At 39.8% G+C, this 10,034-nt stretch overlaps 1 protein-coding gene across 2 annotated transcripts in view; it reads right to left on the minus strand.

The window, feature by feature from the left end:
• SMAP1 (small ArfGAP 1) overlaps positions 1-10,034 on the minus strand; it is a 176,288-nt gene that overhangs the window by 74,225 nt on the left and 92,029 nt on the right. For both annotated transcript variants that reach the window (XM_032484452.1, XM_032484453.1), the window contains one exon: positions 6,516-6,649. In XM_032484452.1, coding sequence (XP_032340343.1) covers positions 6,516-6,649 — 134 coding nt within the window. The remainder of the gene's footprint in view (positions 1-6,515; positions 6,650-10,034) is intronic.

Genomic DNA, 10,034 nt, shown 5'->3' on the forward strand with positions numbered 1-10,034 from the left:
ATTTTTTTTTCGCAAGGAACTGATAACGTAATTAATTACTCCCCAGTAGCAAAGACCAGACCCGGGAGAAAGGATCAGTGCGATACGTCCTTGGATCCTGTTCCAGGTAAAACAAACCTGCACGGCTACAGGATTCAGGTAAAATTTAAGTTTCAACTGCCTAACAAGATTCTAGTTCCAGGTTTCCAGTTTTTAAAGATAGGGAAGTAGCTCACAGGAAGGCTGTACTTTCATCAACCGCAAGTCATTTTATTTCACAAAATTAATTTGCTTTTAAAAAATAAAATGTATCATAACTTTATCCAAAATATACTCCATCAGAAAGCGAAAGAAGAGGAAACTTCTTCAGTGCACGTGGCCACTTTCATCCCCACATTTTAAATCCTTAACTTCCCAGCGCCACCACTGAAGAGGAACACCGTGTGAGCAGCCGTACAGAAGCACCTGTGATGTTAGTTGCTATTTCAGCTACAGAGAAGTAGCTGAAGTATTCCATCAACTCTCCTTTGCCTGTCCTCTCTGATTTGGCCCAATTAGGAGCACAAACTGAGGTGACAGAAGACAGCAGAGCTTACTGATGATCAGCAAAAACCCATGATTTTAGCTCCCTTAGGAAAACATCTTTTTCTAAGAAAGATCAAAAGTTTAAATTAAGACAAGCAAGTCACATCTATTGCTAAATTAAACTAAAGGCTATACCAAGTTACCTTATAGTAGCTTTTTCTGGGTTGTAACAGAAATCTACATCTATTTAGTTAGTGATTTTCTCCTAATGAAAGAAAATATGAAGAGCAGGAAAGTTTGTTCAAGACATTTTTAGAATCTGTAATTGACCCGAGAATCCTGTCACTTTTTTTTTTTTTTTTTTGAATTGTCCAAGAGTTCAGGAAATTTTTATCCTGAAGGTGAGATCTGACTTTCGGAAAAAGTTGAATCACATCTCTAATTGTGACATACCACTTTTATTCTAAAGCAAACAATGAAAATGTTTTTTGAACTGCTGAGGTAACCAAAGAGGACTGAGCGTACAGTCAAAGAATCTCAAGAGTGGAAGAGACTTCAGCATCATCTAAACTACTCCCCATCTACCATCCAACGCCTGAATCCCAGCTACACATTTCCAGGTGGTCGGTGCAGCCTCTGCACAAACCTTCCAGTGAAGGTAAACTCACTGGTCTCTACGGCAATCAATCTCAGCTTTGCACAGTGTGAACTAGTGGGAAACACTGCCTTTCTGGTACCTACAGATTTTGCCTTGGAACTTCCACACACTAGCTTCACTTACACCCCCTCTGGCAGCTGTATCTGTGAAATTTTAAAAGCATATAGGAACATGGGGAGAAGGGGAGACAGAATGGTAAGCAACACAAACAACAAAAAAATTAAGAACAGACAGAATACAGAGGCACAGGAAAGAAAGCCAGTCTAGACAACCAGAAAGTTACTTAAATTTTAGGTCTGTCAAGTTGCAGGTAAACAGACATCTACTGATCTTAACATTTACAAATGCTATCCATTAATTATTGTGACTGTGGCCAAAATTTCCCACACTGAAACCTGTTTCCATATGAAACAGAGGTTTCACTGATGCCACTAAAGAGCAACGGCTAATTCTGATATCCTATTTCTCATTCCACTCAAGTGAGTAATGCTGTCTCACAAAAAAAAAAAAAAATTCATGCCTGGTCTTATCCATTTGTTCCCTTAACTTCTATCATTGCATTAAAGTTGCCTTTCTTTGCTTTATTGCAAAGCAAGTGTCACAAAGCAACAAGATTTTTAATTACTTCGTGAGAGTTACTGCATACACGAATAGGAGCAGATGATGGAAAGCCACGTCGAAATTCCAATGCCATGGAATCAACCTACCTGGCTAACTCCAGCCTCACAGAACACACTTGGGAAAATCACCAAATGCTGCATGCCAAGGATACCCCAAGTTTCTCACAGAATGTTAAACCCATGCGTACCCCAGGTCCCCAATAGACAAAAAGAACTGAAACTGTGAAAGTCTACATAAGTCACTACTGGAAAGAGAAGGGAAAACCATCTGCACAGAAAAATAACAGCTGAATCCATGCAAGGAACTGCGTTTCCCTGTGGAGAAAGAGAAAAGATCAAACGGGCTAAAGACAAAGCTGCGGAAAGTCTCCAGTCGGAGGGAAAAGCAGAAGAAACAGTAAGAAATACAGCGACTAAATAATGAGACAAAATGGAAGAGGGGGGACAGTCACTTGAGCCTCTCTTACAAAGAACAAGCTTCGGAAGACAGTGACTAGCGTCAGGGAGGCGGGGAGGCGGCAGGGGCGGAGGGGCGGGCGGGGGGCGGCCTCCCCAACCCAGCGGGACGGCGGGAGTCACCCTGAGCCGGGCGGGCACAAGTGAGGGAAAGAAATCAAACGGCAGGTGGAGACCTTGCTCAGGGAACTCAACTGCTAAAGGATGAGCTAGGCCCTAGGAGGCGGGCGCTGGCACACTGCGTCCTGAATAAACGCTCTCTGGCCGGACAGGCCAAGCAGTGGGTAAGGAGCGCGGCAGAGTCGGGAGCCTGCGGCGGGGCGGGAGGCCGTGGGAGCGGTTCATGGGAGAGGGGGTGAGGCAACATGTCTCACAGAAGAAGGAGTTTAAAGATGCCTCCACATGAATATACTTTTTATTTTTTTAATTAGGTGGAAAAGCAGGAAGGAAGGCTAAGAATGAAAATAAAGGCAGAGACACAAGCAAGGCCCAAGAGCAAGAGAAGAAGCTGGAAGTCAAAGCAGAAACAGGCAGAGGACGGGCAGTCGGTCGTGAAACGAGAGGGAAAAAAAGCTTCTGCTCTTTTGTTATAACAGTAAACAAAGACGCGAGGCCATCTGGGTTTAAAGGCCTTTCCTTCAAGTCCAAAGTTTAGTCAAAACTTACGTAAAAACAGCAAAGATATAAAGGGATGGAAGAAAAATGCCGACAAAATACTGAAGACAAGCTCACTATGCCTACAGAGACTGGGCAATCTCACACGCAAAGTATCCCAGGGTGTGTTTTATACATCAATGAATTTTAGTTGTATGGCCTTGGTGTTCCCCAAAATACTAAGTACCACACCAATAAATGACACAGTAGTAAACAGAGTCTGCAAGGGAAGATTACTGAAGATTTATAAATAAGTAGTTATCAAGATAAATACCAAATATATTTTATTTCCATGCAAACAAAATAAAAATAAGTCTTGGTAAATAAATTATTTTCTTTTAAAAGTAAGCAGACAGCACAGTGGTTGCCTCCAGTAGACATGACTAGAAATCAGCACAAGGAAGCTTTTAGAGTGATGGAAATGCTCTGTGTATCTTTATGAGTGTTGGTGGCAGTACAGTCAGCCCTCCGCACCCGGAGGCCCGTTTCCACGGACCCCACCATGTCAGGTAAAGGACCTAAGCATCCACGGATTTTGGTATCTGCGGGGGTCCTGGAATCAGTCCTCCATGGACACAGATGGACAACTGTACGGACACTGGCCACGGTACATAAAACTCACTTGCATCTGTACATTATTCACTCTGTAATTATATCACTTTTCAAGTTAAAAAGAAAAACAATGCCAAAGTATAAACAGAGTTGGAGTACAAGGAACACACCTAACATTACAGAAAACAGGAAATACTTCACTCTGAATAAGAGGCCATCTCAAGAGACAATGATGTGATCACCTACCTACTCATTTCAGAATACCTTACCAGCCAGTTCTACCAAAATGAAGTAATTACTTCTTGCAAATATTCTCAGAAAGAAATTCATTTATACTCTGTAATACCACACAATGGATCTATTTATTTCCCCAGTAGTACATTTAGCAACCCATTCCTCACAGCAGGTTTACTAGGAAGCTAAATCCTGAAGATCAGAAAGATATTCAGAGCGGCAACACGGAGGGCTTGATGTATTGAACGGACTAATCCTCCCAGTACCTGACAAGCCCACGTTACTGAGTGTTTAAAACGTGCCGGTCTGAAACTAACACAATACTGTAAATCAATGATACTTTATTAAAAGAAAAATGTGCTCATACTGTTGTCAATGCCTGCCCAATACTAACGTCTGTGCTCCTCCCAGCACCCTGTAAGAGAGGCGCTCCTACCATTCCCAGCTCACAGGTGAAGAAACTGAGGCAGCCTGGGCGCAGGCGTCCTGTCGGCATCAGCTGGGTGGTTATAACGGCCAGTCTGACTCCAGACACAACTGTCTTCATCACTGGACCTACTGCCTCTCTGGAACCATGTCTTTACATTTTCTCGGCTGAGATAAAGGTTGTCTCGACAGTGCGGAGCCCTGGGGTCTCACCCATTCCTTACTCACTTACCGCCCGGCAGTCCAAGATTGCGTCTTAAAGAACAGCTCTGGCTTTGCTTGTAAGTACTTACGAGGCCCCCATGAGAATACCAGATGGCTTAGGCTTCTCTGCTTTTTTTTTTCTTTAGAGTGAAACTTCACTGTCTACTCAATCGCAGTTTTGAGGGAATGCGTCCTAACCTCATTCTCCTCATGGCACACCTGGAGAGAAGACCCGTGGGGACAGGGCCACACAGGGCATTCCCTGGTGAGAAGTACCAACTGAAAGTCTTGCATTAAAAAATAACAACTCTGAATTAAAGAAGCTGACAGTTGGAACCACACAAGAAGTATTCAAATACAATTTCAAAGACTGTATATTACTTAATAATTGTTTTCAAAGCCCTTGCCTTTTTAATAATACAGTGTTCTTGCTGTGTACCTGTAACTTACCCCAAAGAAAACCAGTAAACTACAGCCCTCTGAGTGGGAAGTTCTGCTCTAAACTATTAGAAAAGAACAGCTGTCCACCTCAAGTAACCTGCTACTCAACCCCCTTCAACAGCCTAGTTGAGAAAAATAGTATTTCTGGAGAGTTTAATTGTCCAGGGATTTCACATTTTGTCCTTAGTTTGAAATGAACCATTAAAAAGGCAATACACTTTGTCCTGAATGTTTTGTACTTCCATACCCTTTACAAACACCGTGTTACATTTTCAAGCCACACTTCACATTGGCTGGAAGACAACATAAGAAATATCATGAAATTGGTCATCAGTTACCACAGAGATGTTATTAAGAACGCCGCCCTATATAAAATGTTCAAAAATATACATCTGCCTTGATGTAACAAGTAAATTTTTTCCTCAAGGATCTCAAGAATACATAAAGTTTCACATTTCCTTTTACACTCTAACCAGTAGAAAGCTCAAAAATTAATTTAAGACTAAATTAAATAAATTATGTCTGACTTTATAGCCTGAAGATCTCAATTCTATTTTCTTGAGTATTTTTGAGGTTTAACTTTTTTAATATTTAAATCTTTGCTACATCTAAAATTTATGTTGGCATAAATGTCTTCAGTATAGAAGTTCTACTTTCTTTAATCAAGTCAATGTCTCTTTTTTAATGACCATTCCCCTCCAGCATTCTATTCTATTCTGTCCACCCTTACCTCATTCCATCCATGCCAATGTTTGTTATTTGTGTTCTTTTACATTTGTGAGGTATGTATGTGTATCACTGAAGTTCAACTACATACATCTGTGTATTTACACTTCATGCTGACTAAAGTAATTTGAAAAGAGCATAAGACAAAGTAGTGTAATTTCACTGTGAATCATAAAATATAACCGAAGAGTTTTGTAGAATCTGTATCATTCCTTAATTGCTCGGTGGATTTCCCTAGAGAAGCCATCTAGTCCTGGAGCTTTTTGTTGTTACTGGAAGGTTTTCAATTACAGAATCTATTTCTTTAGTAGATACTGAGCTATTCAGGTTATCTTTTCTTTCTGGAAAGATCTCATTTGTGTCTCTTGAGGAAATGGTAAACTTATTAGCATAAAGGTGTTCATAATATTCCCTTATTCCTATTATCTGTAGTCACTTCTCTCATTCCTGATACTGGTCATTTGGGTTTTCTCTTTCTCTTAATCAGTTGGGCTTTTTTTACATTAGCAATTAACCTTAGGGACTAAAAAGTATGATTTTGAGAATTTAAGACTGTTACGATGGAAAAATGGCAACCCTTAAAATGACAAATTTACCTCTAACAAAGCTGAACCACTCGAAACAAGCCCCGATCAGCCACGAGAACGTTTGCTGTGAGGCCCCAAATGAGAACCAAGAACAGCTCCCAGGCGGGAGGCGTCTGTTCTCTACCTTGACCCGGGCGCCCTCTGCTGACAGCACAGCAAAACAGACCGCGGAACTAGACTGGCAAAGTTCGTCCGCATACGGGAAATGAATTCATTTTTCAAATAATTCAAAATCAACATTTTAGATAAGAATAGATTAAATACTGACTCTAATACAGAACCAAGGAGAAATAAGCATCTGTGAATCGACGACTGAAATAACACAAATTTTATATACAGCACGTGCCATGTTTCAATATACTACTTTCCAATGTTAATCCTTAGGTACAAGGATTCGAGGTTTTAAACTCATTTTAAATATTCTTAATAATTTCTTGGTGGGGAAGTGTTTACCTGGATCTGTTCTGGTGTCCATTGGTCTAGGTTGACGGACTTGACCCTGGATATGTGAACCCCAAGATTTCTATGGATTCCAGCACATCTGATGCAAATAAACACACCAATATTCCAGGAAGCCCATCGAGGACCTAATTAAGGAGAAGTAAAGAAAACCAAATATTAAAAACTAAAACAAATACTGTAACAGCACATAAGCAGCATTCTGGTTCTTTATACAATTATCAGAGGGTTATAGAATTTCCACTCAAACTGTCAAACAGCACAGCGGCAGCTGGCTAAGACGTGTGTTTTGGTTGTGCTGAAAGGTTATAAATCAACCTTCAGGAACCTTAATGAGTTTACTAATTTTGCTTTCCTAGGAGCTTCTTCCCCCCAAATCTGTCTAATTTAAAACAAATTTATGTCAAGTTTTTTCACTCAGCATATTTGAACCAGAAGTGGTAATATCCCACAGGAAAAAGTAAGTTTTTTTATCAAATGTGTAAGGTATCGCTTTTATCAAATGTGTAAGATTGCTAACAAATTAAAATCAAAGAGATTTTTTAAAATGAAGCACAGAAACTAGTGAGAAACAGACAACAAATCTGGTAGAAAATGGACAAAATGACGAACAGACAATTCACAGAAGAAATGTATGGCCAATAAACACACAAAAAACGTGCACACCCTCACTGGCAATTAGGGGCAAATGCCCTGTAAAACTACAGCAACCTTCACTTTGCATTCAACACACTGGGAAAAAAATTTGAATGGATTAATACTAAGTATAGGATGAGAAACAAGGACAGCCTCAAGAAGCCCCGTATCAACACTCATCTCAAATATAAGTCTCAAATATAACCCTGAGACGAGGAAAAGCTACAGATGAACTGAAGTGTGCTATAAAACGTTAGTTCTTAGGGTCACGGTCAAAAACTCCTGAAAGACACTACAGAGAAACTCACCATTTCTAAGTGCACATCTAACAAGCCTCAGCCCCACTACTCTTCATACCTTTGAATGCACCACCTCTGATACCTTTAAGTTTCCTTATGATTATCTTCATATACTGCCTGTCTCGTTACAGTAAAAATGCAAAAATAAAACATCTGCAAGTTATGTCAAATACTCAGAAGCTTACACATAACTGATTTCTAGAAATCACCTGATTATGAAAAAATATGTATAGTAAGAGATATCAATGAAAACCAAGCTTTTTGAAAAATGGAGGCTTCTGTTTGGGTACATACTTTTTTATCTAAAGGTAAGAGTTAATCTACAAAATAACACTGAAACCAGTAATTACAATGTAGTGAGCCTGAACACATCCCCCCAAATCCCTTAGGAGGTAGGTTATACAGTTACAATTTATGCCAAAATATCCTTTTAAATTTGAGAAATGACACCTATAAATTGACAGCCATCTGGGACGGACTCTATTTAAACATGGGATCGTTAACAGTGTCATAGTGAATTTGGGCCAAAGCCCTATACCATGCATGTACTCTGCCACCTGTGGGCTGCAGAAATGACACTGGACTAGTTCCCAACTGAGCAGCGAGGTTCTCACCTGCTACAGTGGAGTCAGAACGGCTGCCCTCAATACTCAGGTGAGACTTGCATGGAGAAGAATTTGGAAGTTTTAAAGCACTACTTAAGTGCAAGTTATTGTCATGTTCAGAAATTTTGAAAATCAAAATGCAATACTTTTCTTTCTCTAGAGACGTTCCTACACTGGTCTGTAAAACAACTGTATCTTAACTTTCCTCAAAAGTAACTCCCAAAAGGACAGTGGGTCTAGAGCACGATGAGAAAACAAAAAGACTTTCAATGCACTCCAGGTGTGGCTTCATTTTTGTTCTTGAAATAGAATGAGTCCCCTCTAGACCCTCAGCCAAATAGAAATGGAGACTTCTCTACAGCATAATTTTCCTGATGCAGCAAAGACTATGACTGACTGAATAATTAGGAGGCACCATTTGCAGAACGGGAGAGGGATTGTCCACACAGGTAGGTACAAGCTGCAGCACGCAACTCAGTGGTGCATTTTTATAATAATCAACGATCATAAAGGGATTAAAATATATAAAAGCATTGTATAAGAATAATGCTAGCAGCAATAGGAAAAAAAAGGCCATGTTACTATTGAGCAAAAGCTAGATATAATTGTTAACTGATGTTTAGGTCTTACCAATTTAAGGCTATAAAAAACTATTTTATTGATTCCTGCAAGGAAAAAGAAAAAAGAAAACTGCTATCACTTACAGGGAAACTTCAGCCCCAACTACCTTTTACCAACTAAAATAATAATGTAATTTTGTCAATGCATCTTTCTTTGCAACATAGCTGTTGTAATTGAACAATACAGTTAGGAACTCCCAAAAATAGACTTTCAAAAGCCCAACCAAAATGCCAAATGGGTTATCCATTCTATAAAGTAGCACTGTAAGTTGACCTAACATTGCCTTGACAAAATTGTAGTTGTTAAACATGGTAGTCATCCAATTTTCAGTGGGAGAGCCTCATTTTCATTCACCAAACTATTCAGAGTACTCACCGATTCTGTGCCAAGCAAATGCTTTAAAACACCATGGTTACAATGATAAAAAGCTAAATTCCCAGATTCAGTAGGCCAAGTCAAGTATAAATAGATATAGCCATTTAAAAAACAATTTGGGGAAATCTAGTAAAGTTCTAGATGAATAAATCTTTTCACCTGACAACCCATACACACACGTAGGTTTATTAATTTATACATGTACTACAGCATATTGATGTATACACACACACACATACAACAAACTCCACAGCAGAATTTTAAACAGCAGGTTAGAACTCATTAATTCAACCTCAACAAGTATTTATTTTTACAGGGAAAAAAGATATCAATGCATCACACAAAGGATAAATATTTTATTAAACTTTTTCTAAAAAATCAGCAACATACATATATGTATACAGACACACATACACACAAAAATCAAGTCATGCTATAAAATGTTTCTCTGGATCACAGTCCACTAAGGCTGAAAAACACTACAAAGACACTCACACATATATACAAGAAGCAGTGTGACTAGAATATTTACAGCAGCGTGCTTTCTAAAAAGACTGGAAACAACTTAAATGTTCACAGTATGATTATCTCACCAGACATTGAAATATTACACACCAGTGAAAACGAATAAACTGCATGTGTCAACATGGATGAACACTAAATACAGTCATCAATGTCAGCACAATGTGATATAGGTAAGAGGCAAGGGGTACCCTAACTGCAGAGACCAAGTCTGCTGGAAGGCACACACGTCTCAGAGGAGGCAAAGCTTGAGCGGAAGTCCCAAGGCTGACAAGTAGGCAACCAGCATAGAATAGGCCAAGACACACTGCTGGCAAAGGCTCAATGAGGTGAGCGATGGTGGGGGCTCTGGTATGGCTGAAGGGCAGAGCATGAGAGAAACTGGGAGATTTTCAGGGAGGACAGACGAGGCCATGTAATGAAAAGCGTCACTCGCTGGCTAGGACCCTGGCCCC

The sequence above is a fragment of the Camelus ferus genome, chromosome 8, assembly GCF_009834535.1.
Source record: "Camelus ferus isolate YT-003-E chromosome 8, BCGSAC_Cfer_1.0, whole genome shotgun sequence".
NCBI lineage: Eukaryota > Metazoa > Chordata > Mammalia > Artiodactyla > Camelidae > Camelus > Camelus ferus.